The sequence below is a fragment of the Taudactylus pleione genome, unplaced genomic scaffold, assembly GCF_031769625.1.
Source record: "Taudactylus pleione unplaced genomic scaffold, aTauple2 ptg000329l, whole genome shotgun sequence".
Taxonomy (NCBI): Eukaryota; Metazoa; Chordata; class Amphibia; order Anura; family Myobatrachidae; genus Taudactylus; species Taudactylus pleione.
The window spans coordinates 1,158,272-1,176,863 of record NW_028284730.1 but is presented as its reverse complement, the minus strand read 5'-3'; the positions used below and the strand labels follow the sequence as shown (position 1 = coordinate 1,176,863).

Sequence of the window (18,592 nt, the reverse complement as noted above, 5' to 3'; positions counted from 1 at the left end):
GCAGCGTGAGGCAGACAGCTGGAGAGATCCCGGCATCGGCAGGCCGACAGCGCTGGAAATGCTGATCGTCCCTAACTAGGTAAGTACTTACTAACCTAACCCTCCTAACCTTAACCCTCCTTAGGGGTGCCTAACCCTAACCTCCCCCCTGTGCCTAACCCTAAAACCCCCTCTAAATGCCTAAACCTAACCCCCCCCCTTCCCCGCTGCCTAACCCTAAGTCCCCAGGGGGGTTGCCTAACCCTAACCCACCCTCCCCCTAGCCTAACCCTAACCCTCCCGGGGGGGTGCCTGACCCTAAGTCCCCCCGGGAGCCCTAAACCTAACCCTCCTCCCCCCACGGCTGTCCCTTTGATCGGGATGCCGGGCGCCGGTCTCCCGGCGACAGAAAAATGACAGGCGTCTAGATTTAGACTCCTGTCATTTAACCCTCACCGGGATAAAGCAGTCGGGAAGCCGGCTGTCGGGCTTACGTACTATATGCTATATAGTATATACTATATGCTCTCTTTATCCCAAAGTCTTTACATGTTCCACCACTTCTAAATATCTCTGTCAACATATTTTTGGAACCTCTTTCGTTCCTTTCATGCTCTAAATTCTCTATTTTGTATTGCATTCTAGATATGCTTGTGTATATCCATCATATCCATCAGGTAGAGAATCCATGGGATAAGATCAGCGAGTAAAAACTGCATTCAGTTTACAAAATAGTAAGATCTCTCTATGCATTTAGTCAATACGGAAAAATAATGACAAAAACAATCCCAATCCCTTATAAATACTTTTTTGTTACTGTGTTGTTTTTCTTTTTCTTTTTTTTTACATAAGAGAATAAATCCCAGAAAATAAGAATACTCGTAGATGCACATGCAGAATGAGAGAAATTTTCCTTTCTTTTGTCTTTTTCCAGGAGCAAAAAATTTCAAGGACATCAAAACATTGAAATTTAATGATGCAGATAGGTTTAGCCAGTCTATAAAGTATGTGGAGCTGTCAGATCCTCAAGTTTATTAACAGTGGGCAGATCTCTAGGCTATTGCAGGACATTTATCAACATTATTTGATTAGATAGCATATTGTGACTGTCTCTGATCTTTTCTGCCCACCACTATGATTATAGTTTTTCAACCTCACACAGAAATAATTTACAGTTGATAATACATAATGGGCCTCGTGTAGACTTGGACATCTAAATAATAATTGTGTAAGGTCTGTCCCATCTCAAAGAGGAACCCCAGTGCCAATGGAAACCAAAATGTAGGTATGGGGTATGAATGGGGCAACGTGTGTGGGGGCGGAGGAGTTTAGGTGATGGAGCGGGTGAGGAGGGTTTGGGATGGACTGAGTGGTGGGGCAAAGTTTAAGTGATGGTGCAGAGAGAAAGCATACCGAGGGCGGGGGTCGCAATGCCGGGTTCTCTTACTAGTACATTAATAAACAGATGACCAAGATGTTACGCTTATGTCTCGTTACACTTGGAGTTGTGGAACAAGGAGGGAATTGGTGGACATGCTTAGACTGAACACCATAAGGGCGTGTTCACATATTTGCTACTGAAGTACACCTGTCAGGGGACGTATTAATAGAGGATGGTGCAATGAGTTGCACCATCTGCCGCTTCTGTTTGTGGATTGATTTAGCTAGCAGATAGTACTTAAATCATTAATGTGACTACAATATTATATGTAGTCGATGCCATCGAATTGACATTTTCATTTGGACTGCAGCAGGAAAGAAGTTCCCCTTTTTATTCTAAAGGGGAAAACAACAGATGTTTGTATTTATGTCTAATTATATTTTGTATGGTAAATGTGATTTTTCATATTTATTAATTACTATCAAGATAACATTTCTCTTGTTTGTATGTGTGTGTTTCATGTTAATGAATAGCTCTTTCTAATAACTCAGTACTAGTTGGTCACTCAAAGACGCAAATTCTGCCAAAAGAGATTCAGATTCACTTAGGCAAACAACTGGTAAAATCCGAAAATATCTTAATCTTATATCAAAAATAGATATTTTTGTTATTACAACTAACTCAGGGAGTTTCTTGCAAAAGAAACCTACTACTCAACCATGCCCTGAAGGAGCTATAATCACTGTATACCCCCGAGTCCCATCCCGGCCACTGAGCCACACCATCTTACCTCCTCTGCCAGCTGGGCAGAAGCCAAGCTAAATTCTTGTTATTTAACTTCATTTTTCTCTATTTATTTAATTTATTTCATTGATGTCTCTGCTCATTAGGCATACAGTGTATTACTGCCTGGATAAACAGGTAACTGACTAAGTTATTTGGGAATATGGAATGGAATTGTTTAAGTGAAAAAAGTGAATAATCGGGAAGCTGTGTGATTCATTACATCTTTAATTTAGGAAAGAGATCAGAGAGATTACATTAACAGTTATATTGCATTAGTATTTTAAGAGACAGTGTCATTAAAACTGTATATATATATTAGGGGTGAGCGGGTTCGGATTTCTGAAATCCGAACCCCCCCCGAACCCCCCCGATCCGAGGCAGATCCGAGTCAGGCTCGACTTTTCCCGCCTGACTCGGATTCTGAAATCGAGGCAAAACGTCATCATCCCGCCTTCCGAGTCTCGCGGGTTTTGGATCCTATATAAGGTACCCGCGTCGGCGCCATTTTCTCACTCGGCTGTGGACAGTGAAGAGGGAGGGTGGGAGTTAGGGCTGGCTGGGCTGTGTAGTGTAGTGTAGTGCTGTGCTGCGCTGTGCTGCTGTTGTCCATAGGGGCTGTGTCCACTACTTCAAAGTCCATAGGGGCTGGCTGTGTTGTGCTGTGCTGCTGTTGTTAATAGGGGCTGTGTCCACTACTTCAAAGTCCATAGGGGCTGGCTGGACTGTGTTGTGCAGTCAGTTGTCCATAGGGGCTGTGTCCACTCCAAAGTCCTGTGCAGTGTCCCAGTCCTAAAGGGGTGCTGTAGTGTTGTCCAGGGGGTGCTCTGTCCGTCAGGGGTGCTCCCCCCAAGTGCTAAAAAAATATATATTTTTTCTGTGTTTGTGAATTGTGTGCGCAGTAGCCGCACGTGCATCAACAAAGTAGTGCCAAGCGTGCGCCTGTGTCATAAGTAAAGGGCCGGTTGGCTTGACCGTTAAAGGGTGCTGTAACCCCCAAAGTACACTCCAAACCAAATAACAAAATATTTTCTGTGTTTGTGAATTGTGTGCGCAGCAGCTGCACGTGCATCAACAAAGTAGTGCCAAGCGTGCGCCTGTGTCATAAGTAAAGGGCCGGCTGGCTTGACCATTAAAGGGTGCTGTAACCCCCAAAGTACACTCCAGTCCAAACCAAATAAAAAAATATTTTCTGTGTTTGTGAATTGTGTGCGCAGTAGCCGCACATGCATCAACAAAGTAGTGCCAAGCGTGCGCCTGTGTCATAAGTCAAGGGCCGGTTTGGACATCTGGTCCGGACTGAAGGACGTGCCAACAATTTCTGACAAGTCTACTGTCACTGCATATGATAATGTCCTCAAAGCAGCAGCGACAAGCGTGCGTCTGTCTGTTAAAGGGTGGTGTAACCCTCAAAGTGCACTCCACAAACAATAAAAAAATTCTTCTTTTTTTTTCTGTCTTTGTGAAATGTGTGGGCTGTAGCCGCACCTGCATCCTTAAAGCAGCAGCGACAAGCGTGCGTCTGTCTGTTAAAGGATTACATCGGTGACAGCATCCAAGTAGCCATGTCAGACAGTCCGTACCTGTACTGGCAGGAAAAAGAAGCAATTTGGAGGTCCCTGTACAAACTGGCTCTATTTTATCTGAGTTGCCCCCCCTCCAGTGTGTACTCCGAAAGAGTGTTTAGTGCAGCCGGGAACCTTGTCAGCGAAAGGCGTAGGAGGTTGCTTCCACAAAATGTGGAGAAGATGATGTTCATAAAATTAATTATCAACTCTTCCAGGGAGACCAGCCTCCAGAACGTACAGAGGGACCTGTGGTTGTGGATTCCAGCAGGGACGAATTAATACTCTGTGAGGATGAGGATGTACACAACACTGAAGAGGGTGAGGAATCGGTGGATGAGGAGGATGAGGACGACATCTTGCCTCCATAGAGCCAGTTTGTGCAGGGACAGATTAATTGCCAGCTTGTTTTGTGGGGGCCCAAACGAACCAATCATTTCAGCCACAGTCGTGTGGCAGACCCTGGCGCTGAAATGATTGGTTTGTTAAAGTGTGCATGTCCTGTTTATACAACATAAGGGTGGGTGGGAGGGCCCAAGGACAATTCCATCTTGCACCTCTTTTTTTTCTTTGAATTATGTACTGTTTGGGGCCTAGTTTTTCAAACTGCCATCCTGTCTGCCACTGCAGTGTCACTCCTAGATGGACCACGTGTTTGTGCCGCCCACTCGTATCTCTTAGCATAGTCATCCAGCTACCTCGGTGCAACCTTTTGGATATAAAAACACTATTGTGAGGTGTGAGGTGTTCAGAATAGACTGGAAATGAGTGGAAATTAAGGTTATTGAGGTTAATAATAGCATAGGAGCAGAAAAACACACAAATTCTGTGATTTTAGCTGTTTTTATGCTTTTTTTTAAAAACAATACAGATCCAAAACACAAAACCCAGAACCCAAAACACGGAAGGGTGGTTTTGGCAAAACCAATCCAGATCCAAAACACGAAGAAAGATCCAGATCCAAAACCAAAACACAAAAAGTGGCCGGTGCACACCCCTAATATATATATATATATATATATATATATATATATATATATATATATATATATATATATATATCATACTGTATATTTATAAAATTGCTTTATGATAGTAGATATAAAAAAGGGATATTAACCTAATGTAAACACTTAATTTTAGGAGAGGGCTGTGAGTAGAGGAGGATGTAGTACTGGTGAGCTTGGGATCTATTAACAAAGCCTATAGAAATATGTATGTAAGAAAAAGAAACTCCAGCCCAACATTGGTCTTCATTAGAAAGCTATTCCTGTTTGTATATATTTAGGTTTTTTCCTAGACTTCCCTTTTCCCTTTATATGACTGATTTGCCTAAAGCCCCTGTCCCAGCTTTGAAGTTCATCATTATACCTATTACTAGGACTTGTTACCTATATGACAATACATCCCACTTCCCCTAGGCGGCAACTGTTTCCATTTTTGATAAAGCCACAACAGGAGTCGCGGACATCCATTTCTTGTTGTCACACCGGAAGCGTGAAATACATTTTGAAAAAGTTTTGAAAATGCACAATACAGTGTGGTTAGTGATGCAGCTAATAGACATGTTAATGTGAAGGTATGATTGGTGTATTATAAAGCAAAGTATTATATTGTTACATAAACATGTTAGAGAACAATTGTTGTTTTGTACACAACCCCATACCCTGCAAAACTGTTTTTAAAGAACGTACCTTGCCTTATGTGGATTATATTGTTTACTTAATAAAATGCTCCATTGTTTTCTTTATTTAGGCAGTTAAAGAAGCAGTTAAGCCTAGTAATCATCACTAAATTGCTGTCTAAGAGTATGAGCAGTTTTCCATGGAAAGAGAATCATCAAGTAAGTGAACTTTTCAGAAACCTCACTTGGGGCCTGATTCTGAGTTGGATGTATTAGAATTGGCTTTTCCATACCGCTGTGGCAGTCTGTTTGTGAGTGCGAGAGTCCACTTCTGTATACTAAAAACCTGAGCGACTGCATGTGGAAGCCCGTATCACCCACTATTCTTATGTCTAAGGCCGCAGCCATCATCAGTAGTATCGGGATTTGCACCCGCCCCATGCTGGTTGCAAAAAGATCCGGCTGAAGCACTTGTCCCATTTGCATCTGCATGCTGCGTTTGGGCAAAGGAGACTGATTACACGGCCATGACACTCCCAGAAGGCAGAAGAGTTCCGTGAAGAGATTGCATGATTGCCGCCCAAAAACGCCCATTTCACAGATAGTGTGGTCCATCAATGTACTGATCTTTCTGTACACAGTAGCGATCGGTGTCCGTATGCAGATACCGGATCCGGCGCATGCGCAGAAACCGATTTCTTTCTTTGTTGTATGCGCAGTATGTTGACATCTGTGAGATCCATGTACATTGCAACTTGTGTGCAACTTAGAATCGGCCCCTTAGAAGGCATTTTCCAAAGTGCTGGGTCACAAACAAATGATCTAAAAGGTGTTGCGGAATAGTGGGCATGGCTACAAATCAATTATATATTAAAATAAATAAAATACTAACAAACAGGTAAATACCAAAGCTGTTGTGTTTAAAATAATAGTGTGTCAATTTATTTTCTGAGCAATTTGACCATTTTAAGAGGGAAAGGGGTGCAATTTTAACATCTAACATTTAATGTTAATTTTTCCTCCAATTGGAGTACCCTGGATAAACTTTGGTTTATAGTGGGTGCAGGAGGAGTATGGGTACTCATATTTAGATTTTTAGATTTTTTTTTTTACTATTGTTACCTCTTTTTCTTTTTAACCTATGGATCCATTACCCGGACAGAGTGGCTGATTCAGAGATGGACGCTAATGCGATCGCAGCTGCGATTTTGCATGGAACGCAGCTGTGAAAATATGCTAATAGTTCCAAAGCTTACCCAAGCATAAGGACGTCCACCGCTGCCTTTTCATATGCATATGACATTGCTTACATGCTTACATATCGGTAACATCAATGCACATCGAGCAGCCATCTTGCCCTTGCGGAAGGTCTGACCATCCACAAACACTGCATCTCTCCTGACAGTTAGAGAGTTATCATGCTGCTTATGTAATTGCATTGGCTAATTTATGCACGCCCATGTAACCGTGTTTAAACAGTAAGACACACCTATATTTTTCTGACCAGCCCCAGTTACCTCCCCCAAACACTGACTATCTGTCACTCACATTGCGAATGGGTTCTCTGTGTGTGTGGTATCAGAAGACATAAATTGGGTATGGTAACAAGTGCTAATAGTATAAAAAATTAAATAAAAAATTAGAAAAAATAATAATGGGAAAAAAATAACAAATAAATAATAAAATAAAAGACAAAATCAGATACTACAAGGATAAATATAAAATAAGATAAAATGATGAAGATAAAATTAAGTAAAATAAAAGAGCACAGCTGACACTCAAGAAATGTTTATAGTCTTTTGCGGACTGTAAGGCAGGTGCGGGTACTGTAACAACAATGCCCGGTTTGAAACAGGTTCTCCCTAGCTGTCCCTACCTTGTCCTTTGTTGGCACACTGACGGTGATCCTCCAGTTTGCCTGTCAGTGTGAGAACACTCTCAGAGTCCCGGCTTGGAGTCAGCGTGGCTGGCTGCCATTGATGACGCCGGATATCCGTGACGTGGCAGACTGCTGATGCACCGATAGGGTTGGCTGTATTTCCCCTTCGTGCTAGGCACCTGGAAGTGACGTGAGTGAGGGCGGAAGTGCAGTTCCTGCTCATGACAGCCAGCTAAAGAAGTACTTTGTCCCCACTGAAACAAGTTTGTTGTCCCCTCATGGGCTCGTTGCGCTCGCCGCGCTTCGGGCCCAGTGGCTCGCTCCACTCGCCACATGGTTATATTCCCCCTCTATGCCCACTTGGATGGCAGGGAATGACGCTGGAAACACTGGCTGATGATGTCAGGGTCCTCTCCGTGAAGGGGATTTAGACCTTACCGCACCGATAGTGCCCACTTGTTCATCTGCTTGCTCTGTCCAACGTGTTTCATACCTGCCTTGGTCATTTTTCAAGGATAAATGATATTTCTTCTTCTCTTCCTTATATGCTATAAAACTTTTTTAAAACCGGAAATGACAAAGACGGAAGTCTTAAAAAAGAGCGGCTAGCTCATGTACTATGGTTAGTACTAATTTAAACTGTCAACTTGTGCTCAATAACAAATTAAAAAATTTATGAATTAAATAAAATAAAAATTTAAAAAAATATTTAAAAAATAATGAATTAAATTAAATAAAAATATGAATAAAAATAACATCAATAAAAAAAATCTTAAATTAAATTGAAATGTGAAAAGTGTGTGTGGTCTATAAGAATACATTAAGATCAATGTTCACATTGAGGCCCAATGATTTTAGGGTTTTCAAAGAATATATTCTTCTTCTTTTATTCATTTTGAGTTAATTCACTATATCTCCCCTCCAGTGGGGTGTAATTTTTTGTATACCTATGAACTTTAAACCTGTGGGATCTTGTTTTGGTACTTGTTTGAGATTATTTTGCCTTCCTATAAACCACTTTTGGTTTAGGAGAGATTTGTACTTTAAGATTGTCATCTAATAATTGGATGTTTATGCAAATGTTTTCAATTTTTTTATGCTTTGCATTGAATTGGGTGATGAAGGTAGTCTGAATGTTCTTTTTCTTTTATTTTTGGTCTGTATTGGATTAATTATTTTATATTCAATTTGGAGATTTTGTATATTTCTTCCTGCAGGAAGGAATCTTTATAGTACTTCTGGAGAAATTTCTCCTTCATTTCTTCACTTTGTTGTAAATATGTATTTTCTTTTGTGCAGTTTCTTTTCAGTCTGCGTAGCTGCCCTCCTGGGCTGTTATTCTCCCAGTTTAGGTGATGGTTGCTGTTGTATAGTAACATGTTGCTACCATTGACCTTTTTCGTATGAGTTTTCGTTTGAATGGTGCTGTTTTTAATACACATTTCCAAATTGTGCACTGATAATGACTATGAAACAAAGCGTCCTCGCATGGGGGGAGCGGCCACATAGATGAGTACTACTCTGCATTCTAAAGAAATTCTGCATTTAGTCATGTTTACACAATGCAAATGCAATTGCAGCTGACTTGCATGCAACTCTACACCATCCCTTAGTTAGAGCTGGTGCTGAAATATAGGTCAGGTGAGAACTTGCCTAGTGAATTACCTTTCAATTGTTGCCATTCTACATCAGACAGCAGAGTGTGTTCTTGCTGGAAGACAAGATTATGTCATTGCAGATACTCAAAGGTTCTCAGAAGGAAATTTGTTCAGTACGTGGGAGTCTCATGCAGGATGGTGGAAGATGGTCTTGATTTTCAAAACGGTACAGCTTCCTTAGTGTGGATAATTTTAGATCAAACTCTTATTGATATGGAACAAGTCACATTACTTGTTCAGTCAGGTTATCTGGTTGTCTCCAAGAACACAGCAGCCACTTCTCTCATAGAGATTGTCACTTCACCATTTATGATTGGATAATAATTGACATCCTAATGGCTAGGATAGTGTTAGGCATACTGGGACAGTTAGGGTTGGGCACTAAGGGCACCCTGTCGACTTTAGTCCATGTGGACCATTTAACAGGTGAACTTTTGTCCCTGTCGTATTTTGACTGTATCTAAATACTGTAGATCTTTCAATGCACACCCATGTGGCTCTAGGGCCACCCGTTGACCTTGGGTGAAGGCATAGAGTGGGAGAGAAGTTCAGATTTCTGTGTTGTTTTTTTTAATTATAATCCATACCCTATCTTACAGTGTAACCCAAATGATTTGCAGAAAATAATTAAAACTAAGTATAAAAATCCCATTTTTATGTCACTTCATCAATTTTATACAGACATTTCAAAGAATCTTTGCAAAATACAATGCTTTAGCTACACTTTTAGCCTTATTCCAAATTAATGTTGTTGTTTTTTTTTCAAGTCTTCATTTTGGATGTTATTCTCCATATATTTCAATTTAGTGAAGGGTGTATTGCTATAACTTGCAACAGTATTTGATGCAGTTAATCTCTTAATTGGTAACAAGGAAAAATAAAAACATTACCAGTTAGTACTGGTCTCTAAATATGTAGGGTAACCTTACTTTCTTTGTTTAGCCTCTTTTCAAAGATCTTCTAGCAGATCAGACTGTATACGTGTCCTCACAAGACTATCACTGTGCGATTGATTTTGGAATCCTCGTTTATCTGTGGATCTTTAGCAGAATAGATTTGAATCCTTGTGTTTTGTGCATTATTCAAATAGTGCTGTTCATAACCACTGCATATATTTCAATAAATATTTTTCAACATTATGTTTTATATATTTCGATCAGAAACTATTATGCACACATAATAATTTGAGCAGTTATATGTATCACAAATCTGTTAACCATTTTTAGTCAAACACATGAGAACCCAAAGCAAAGGACCTGCTGAGATGACCAGGGTAAAGAAAAATATTTTATTCTGTTTGATTTTAACATTCAAATTCTGTGTAGATATGGTTTCAATAGTGTAAAATTAATTGAGCATTAAGTAAATTCTCCTCTAAGAAGTCACCAGAGTTTTCTTTTGACTAAACCTTCACTGCCTTTTAAAATGTTTTTCCATTGTGTTGTTTGCGCCTTCTTGACTGTCTCAACGAGAAATGGATCTAACTTGAAACAATTTAGTAGTATTTAGAAATGACATATTAAACATCAAAGCAGTAAGTGGAGAGGATTTGGGACAGATCTATAGATAAGTACAGGTGTGGTTCAGCCTAGTGAGCACCATATACAGAGCTATCTACGTCTACATTACTGTCTCACTGTGGGCCTGATTCAGCAAGGAATGCACAGAAGCAGATGTACGCACCCGGCCGCTGCGAGAATATGCTAATCAATGCATACGCATGGCAATCGCAGCAGAATAAGCAGACGCCCAGCACTACATAATACCATCCACTTCCTTTTACTTGTGTCCTCTATATATGGCAAGACAGCGGAACATCGGTAACATCAATAACCATTAGACCCATACACACAATAGTGCTTGACCTGACCGTCCCGCAGACATAGCGAGACGTCCTGTGTGCAACTAGACCACAGGCTGCGTCCACCGCCGCAAGGGCTTAATTATGCACGCCCCTGTCAGGCACGCCTGCATTTGCCCGTCCACTCGCCTGTCACCACCCACAAATGGCACTTCCTGTCAATCACTGTCATCTGGGTCTTCGTAGCCTCTGCAAACACAGTTCCCATAGCAATAGCTAGTTTGTGCACGCACACTGCGATACATGCGCAATGCAAATTAATCAACCAATTGTGTGCGTTGGCATCCTTGCTGAATCAGGCCCTGTGTCAGAATAGTGCTACCTCATTGCTGCAAATTCTCAGCAATCCATTCAATGACACTATTTTGATCACCAGAACAAAGCAGCATAGTAGTGTGATATTTTGTTTCTTCGCAAAACATGGTTGGAGATAGATATTTTTCTTGCAGAATCAGATTGAGACCCGCGCGCAATACTTCACACATTCCGATATTCATGCAACAGAGCGCACATTATTTTGAAAACTCCTACAGCGCAGTTACAGAGAGTGTACGCACAAAGGTGATGTTGCAATGGAGGCAGACAGTATCAGAAATGTTGTGGAAAAGTGCTTAGCGGTGACCTGGAGGTGGCTAGTATTGCACGCAAAAATGGTCCATTCAGTGGGCTTGTTATAGGAATGTTGTGAGCTTGTCAATGCAAGCAGCTGTGGGCCCAATTCAGACCCGCTCACTAGGCTGCGTCCGCACGTAGCCAGCCGATGTTTGCAATCTGCGCATGTGTATAGGACACAGTGGGCGTGCACAAAGTAGTCCATGCGATCGGGAAGTGTTCGCACCCTGCACACAGACACCTCGCTAGAATGAGTGACAGGACGAGCCGTTTGTGGGTGGTGACAGATGTTGGTTGCTGGAAACGGGCGTGTGGTGGTGCAAATGAAGGCGTGTCTGTGCATCTTAACGCCGTTTCAGAGGTGTGCATAATTAAGATGCAGCGTCATAGTACACGTCACATGGCTGAATTACACACTGAAGTACTCACCATGCTTGCGGGAGGGTATGGTCAGCCACAAGGGGATCGGTATGAATCAAATCCCAACAGCGGCAGCCCGACAAGGGTGAAAATGAAAGGCTAAGTATCCCTCATCTATTCCCCCCCTAACCCTAACCTCCCATTGGGGTGCCTAACCCTAACTTCCCCCCCCAGTTCCTAACCCTAATTCCTCCTCTAAGTGCATAAACCTAACCCCCCCTTTCCCGCACCCTAAACCTAAGACTCCCGGGGGATGCCTAACCCTAACCTCCCCCCGGGGGTTCCTAACCCTAACCCCCCCTTTCCCCTAGCCTAAACCTAACCCTCCCCGGGGTTGCCTAACCCTAAGTTCCCCCCGGGAGCCCCTAACATAACCCTCCCCCCCTCGCGGCTGTCCGCGGCTGACTTAGCTTCGATCGGAAAGCCGGGAGTCAGGCTCCCGTCGTAGGTAAAATGATAGGCGTCGGGATGACGACGCCTGTCATTTAACCCTTTCCGGGATTAGACAGTCAGGAAGCCGGCGAATGGGATTCTGTCCGTCGGCTTTCCGACTGCTTCTCGCCACAAGTGCTACGTACGGATCCAATGGTACTCGATGTTACCGATTGTTTAATACACTTCCTGGAGATGACGTGCATTACTAAGGGAAAGTGGGTATCTTGTGACAGGCTGGTGGGCATCTAAATACACACCGCGATCACACGCCAAGACATGCTAATGTCTTGTCGTGCGATCGCAGGATTTGCATACTTTGGCAGCTGCAGGCTGCATGCAAACGCATCTAGAGAGCGGGTCTGAATCGGGCCCTGTGTTCACAGATGCACAGCCGCAGGTACAGGAAGTCATAAGACAAGAAACTATACTTGCCATAGGTCTTGTGCAAGTCTCGATGGAGCAACCCATGGTGGCTTATAAGGATGTACCAATCTGTATCACAGTGCAAACGAACGCTGAAAGTGGGCATCTCAGACATTGCACATTCAGCCGCACAGATATACACAAAGGAAGGAGGGCCTGATTCATATTTGTATGTATACCTAATGGTATGCGTATAACTATGATGGTGGGAGAACTGCGCATGTGTAGAACGGGTCCTGCAACGTCACATGATAGTGCCCCTAATCCGCAGCCTCATTGACAGGCTGCGGCCGTTTGGTTGCAGGGACGGGGTCCATGTTACAAATCGGGGGCATGTTGTAGGTGTGCCAAGGCCAGGGTCTGCGTCTTATAAACATAGATTTCCGGTGGCCATTCTGAGTAAGCTTAGATATACTGAGAAGGCCGCTGGCTGCGACCATACCGATGGTGATCCGATGCTGCGTCTTCAGCACACAGATCTGTGATGCCGGCAGGAGGCGTCTTTTTCCTTCAGATATCTTATGCACCATTACCATATTTTGCATCGCTGATGCATCCAAAGCTGCAGCAGTGATGCGATCAGCGTACAACTCTGAATAACCCCCAGAGTTTGTAGTGGCATTTGCGTAAAGTCACAGATGGGCGACCGCCAATAGACGTTTCTGGGTGCAACTCAGAATCAGTCCTTTAGTCTACTAGGAACAGGGCCATAACTAGGGTAGTGCGACCAGTGCCATTGCACAGGGCACTGCAGGGCAGGGGGCGCTGTTTGGGCCTGTCAGTTTTCTGTTTATTATCATTCTCACTTATAGCTTCCTCTTCTTCTATCCCCAGCATCTCCTCGACCTCCCCTATCTCTTCCCTGGCCCTTCCCCATGAGGCTATGGCACTTTCTTGGGTGCGTATCTTATGTCCCTATTTGAAAAATAAAGGGGGGGGAGGGGGCGCCTATGCTTTCTCTGGCACCGGGATGTGCATATTAATGACATGTGGCAATAACAAAAATGTTATCAGCTCTATTGTAAGGAGAGAATGGGGCAAATTTTCGAAGTGGCAAGTGTGCCATTGTTTTGAAACCAATGGGCATCGTTGGTGTTTTGGGGCACCAAAATACAGTATTTAATAACCTTTGGTTTTGACAGTGTTTTCAAAGTCTCCACTACTGTCCAACAGTTTCTGAAAGCTTATCCCACTGCCAACTGTTACGACAACCTGAACTACTTTACATGAGACCTCTAGAGTCACACTGGCAAGGTCTTCAAGCCAAAAACAGCCCCCCGTTGTTCCCTTAGAGTTTAGGTTGCTGCCTGGTCTTATGCTCGAAACAGTAGAGGCTCACACTGTAGTCAGGTATCGCAGGAGATGTGTTCGGCTAGGGATCTGACTAGAGACAGATACAACTCAGATACAAATAGGAGTGACTGTGCCACTAGTTGCAGTGGCGTAAGTTCATCCCAGACGTCCGGAGGCAAGTTATAATTTGGTGCCCCCCCATCACTGCGCCTGACACTGTAATGTAGCAATTTTCATACAGACAGGCTATAGATAGATGGTGACAGCAGCTAATGGTCTGACATGGAGCTCTCCACTAGTGTATGGTGGCTTCTCAGGTGCCGGGAAGGGGTGCCATGTATTGGGTGGCCGTGACGGTACACTCCAAGTACATAGTTACAGCCCTAAGTGGGGTGAATATGTTGTGGACAATGGAGGAGGTGCCCCTTCAGAGCTGGAGCCTGGTGGCAGATGCCTCCATTGTCTCCCATAGTTCTGCCCCTGACTAGTTGGTACCGAGTGAAGTGGCTGAGTAGCTGGCTGAACTGCTACTCTGAGGTGGTCTGAGTGGCAGGGCCGCTGGCTGATGATTAAGCTTTTTGGTACTATGAGTGGCAAGGCCACAGGCTGATGTTGCTGCACTGAGGTGATATGTGTGGCAAGACCGCGGGCTGAAGTTACAGTGCTGAGATGACATGAACGGCCGCAGGCTGATGTTGCAGGGCTGAGATGATATGAGCGGCAGGCCTGCAGGCTGATGTCTCTGCACTGAGGTGATATGTGCGGCTGGTAGCGACTACAATCTGGAACACAGGAACAATGTTCGCAGGAAGAAGTAAAAAGTTCTGGCTGGTAGAGATTCCTCAGAATAATGAACAAGACCAGAGTCTTACACGCAAGGCATAAGCTATAAACGGCAGGGAGGAGTGGCCCTGACTGTTTTATAGCAGAGAGAACCACCAATGAGCATTTGAAAGACTCCTAATTGCTAAGTAAAGGCAGCTGCAGCGCTGCATGTAAGCAAACATTCATTTAACAGCAGCCCCAGCAGTCCCTGTGGCCGCCCGGCGCCCTGGTCTTCCAGCAACGGAGGGCGCCATTGCCTGGTGAGCGGGGGGACTATCTGACCCTGTGGCCAGTAGACGTGATGTCCCAGTTGCTTGGTGGTGGAGGCTTGTTATACCAACCCATTGTAAATCCATCATAGTTTTTAAGAACTGCAGAGATCCCTAGAATCTGTGCAGGCTTCTGTATTTTAAAAAGGTGCCCTTAAATTGGCAATTAGCCCTTGGCTTACAGTGGCAGTGGACAAAATGCAGGGTGCAAGTGTACAAAGAGCATGGGATCCCCCCTCCCAATTTTTCACTAACAAGCACTACGCTTTACCTGCCAAGGACCACCTTGGGAAGGGGAGACCCACCATGCTTCCAAACAACCCATGGTTAATGACTACAGGGTTGTGTTCCCTAGGGGGTTCTGGCCAGCAAAATATGTGTGGGCCCCTTCTCCTAGGTCTTCCCAGCCCTAGTGCCAATAGCATACTCCCCATACTCCTGCTGTGTTGGGTATGGAAATAATATTATGTAAAGAATAGATTTAAAATGTTCCTTACTGGTGCATTACAGGTCCCAGCTAGCCCAGTCATATCCATTTTTGAGGGCTGCTAGGGTATGCTGCCACTTGGAGGACTACAAATTTCAGCATGCCCTGTCAAACCGCTCATACACCACATGGGGTAATAGTTTATTTTAAAAAATGTTCTCCAGATCCCACCATTTTATTATATAATTAGCCCTTGGGGAAGGCCTGCTTTGGTCCATGTAGGCATCCTGGTACTTTGCAAACTAAAAAAATCCTCATAGATGACGCTCAACTGCTTCAACAGAAAGCCCAACGCAAGTGACAGGTGTAGTCAGAGGGTTCTCATTCTTTCCTGTGGCAGAGGGGTCTATTTACTAAGCAGTGTTTAGGAGACAGAGTGAAAAGTGATTAGAAAGTGATAAGGTGACAGCCAATCAGCTCCCAACTGTCATCTCACAGGTTGTGTTTGAAAAATGACAGTTGGGAGTTGATTGGCTGGCACCTTATCACTTTCTTATCACTTGTCACTCTGTCTCCTAACACTGCTTAGTAAATAGACCCCAGAGCCTGTTATGGACTTGTCACTTGCGACTGGTTTCCGTTGGAAGCAGTTGAGCAACGTCTATGAGGGGGTTTTTTTTGCCAAGTTCCAGGATACCTACATGGGCGAAGTCACGAAGAGGACCGTTCCAAGGGATTTGTAAGTGATAAAATGGTGGTGTGTGGAGAATTGGCCTAGTGCATTTTATTCCGGTAATGGTCCCCTGCTGTCCTCACTACTGTCCTTGTAAAGTAGCCTGGGGAAACCTTTGTCAGAGAGAATGGTGATATCCCAATTACAGCTATCACCTGCCAATGTGCTTTCTCATCATAGAAATACATTGTGTCCCTATTATAATAAATCTGCACATACTGCATTGTTAGGTGGCAGTTGCCATTATTCCTGGGGATGCCAACATGCTGATCTGTCTTGGAGTGACCGGAGCAGAGGCAGGTAGTTAGAGTGGCCCAAACCATGTGAGCACAGTTTCTTATTATCTCAGATCAACAAACTACAATGACAGTCACAAAACACATTTCACTGCTTCACTGTTCTCCCAACATAGGGTGCAGCTGGCAGGGTACCAGGCATGGGGGAATATTGTCAACAGCTCTGGGATTCAGACCAAGGAAGCTTATGCAATAATAATAGGCTTCATGCCATCCTCACATTTCAAAGGGCATATGCTGAGAATGCTTGTGGAGAGGATTGTGTACTATATTAAAACTTCCTAACAGTCTTTCTTCATTGAATATTGCACCAAAACACTGCTTTTGTCTTTCTGTATTTAATAACGCTGTATGCTTTCTATAACTTCTGTTTTAAAATTGATCTTCATTCATTCATAATAATAAAAAAAAAATTCAACTTTATTGTGTGCTAAAGTGACACAAGTATCGGTTTTCTACAGTAACTTTCTCGCTCCGGTTCCTGTACAACTGAGCTATTGGCATGTAAGGTAATCATTACATGTACCTCATCCAAGGATACATTGTGTGTTTCTCATTCTGTCTGTGTGTTTCTGAATATTTACAATAACTTAAAAATAAAATTTGAAAGGATCCTTTATTTAGTATACATCTAAGGGGGCTTCAGCCAGCCTATGTACTGTATGTGTCCTTGTGTCTGGCCCTGTAAAGTTTTACTACTCTGTTTGTTTTTTAGCTCTTCTACTGCTGTTTGTTTTCTAGTCTGTGTATTTGTGCATACATAAATGGCAAGAAATATCTGCAATTGTTCTGGGGTCTCCAAAATTATTTCTGCAGTTTGTGGCCACGTTAATTAGTGCGTAAAATGATAGTATTGGATAAAAACAATGAAACACAGTTGTCTTGTGGTTTTACTTTTTGGGGCAACTCACTTGTAAGTAACTTTGCACACCCCCTGTCATTCACGTTTTTTTTACAAGGGATTGAAGAAAAGCATTCATCATACTGTAATGTTGACAAAATCATTAAATCTCCTTTGTATGTTATCTTGCCCAGCTGTCTCTCCTCTGCCAGTTGCTGAAATACATGAAGCCATCCGCTCTGAAACGTCAGCTGGAACAGTGGCACACAGAAGAGAATGAGGAGTGTCAGAGCAGACAGACACGATTGGACTGGGAGGTAGGAACAGTTTTACTATTGTCAATGGTACATGATTCATTTTAGATGTGAAACTCCAAATGAGGATTGTCTTTGCTAGAGCCGTTCTCTCTCCTCTAATGTGAGAAATAAGAATTTTCTCCATCCAAGATTTGTATTTTTTTTTAAGTATTAGTAAAAAATAATACTACAGCTTTGTTATCTCAAACAGCGATGAATGAATCTTTCCATTAAACATACTTACCTACTCTACCAGATGACTGGTAACATCCCGAAATCAGGTAGCTCTCCTGGCTGCCCAGAAAAGTGGGCAAGCCACCACCCTCCCGCATACTCCCAGACCCGCCCACAACCCCACACATGCACACACACACACACACACACACACATCCCCGCAGTGGGGGGCCGATTACATGATTCTCGCCATTGTGCAGCGGCCACAATGACGCGATCGCACGGACATGCCCTCCTGCTCCGCCCCTAATGCCGGGTAATGTCCCCGGCCACTCCTCCATATGCCGCATCACGCCCCCCACTGTGCCGACCTGGCTGCCTCCATAAGAAAGATTGTCAGCAAGTAAGCCATTAAATCGTAATATTTTTAAATCCATTCACGGTTAAAGCATTTATTTTCTAAATGTTCAACTACCAACCCAAGAGTCACTATTCACTCTCTACCTATGGTGTGTTTTATTTATGTATTAACAGTTATTTATACAGCGCACGCATATTACGCAGCACTTTACAGAGAATATGTAATCATTCCGATCAGCCCCAGTGGAGCTTATACATACATCACAATAGAGTTAAGTTTAGTCAGAAGCCAATTAACCTGCCAGTATGTTTTTGGATTGTTAAGAGGAAACTGGAGTGCCAAGAGGAACCCTCGCAAACGCAGGGAGGACACACAAACTCCATTGTGCCATGTAGGGCCCTGGTTGTAAACTAGTGCTGTGAGGCAGAAAAGCTAACCATATTCATTTTGGCCTAAT

General features: G+C 43.4%; 1 protein-coding gene across 1 annotated transcript in view; it reads left to right on the top strand.

Moving 5' to 3' along the window:
* Nucleotides 1-18,592, top strand: part of FAM178B (family with sequence similarity 178 member B) — a 425,328-nt gene that overhangs the window by 197,458 nt on the left and 209,278 nt on the right. The window contains exons 16-17 of the mRNA XM_088443441.1: nucleotides 5,464-5,551; nucleotides 17,499-17,621. Coding sequence (XP_088299567.1) covers nucleotides 5,464-5,551; nucleotides 17,499-17,621 — 211 coding nt within the window. The remainder of the gene's footprint in view (nucleotides 1-5,463; nucleotides 5,552-17,498; nucleotides 17,622-18,592) is intronic.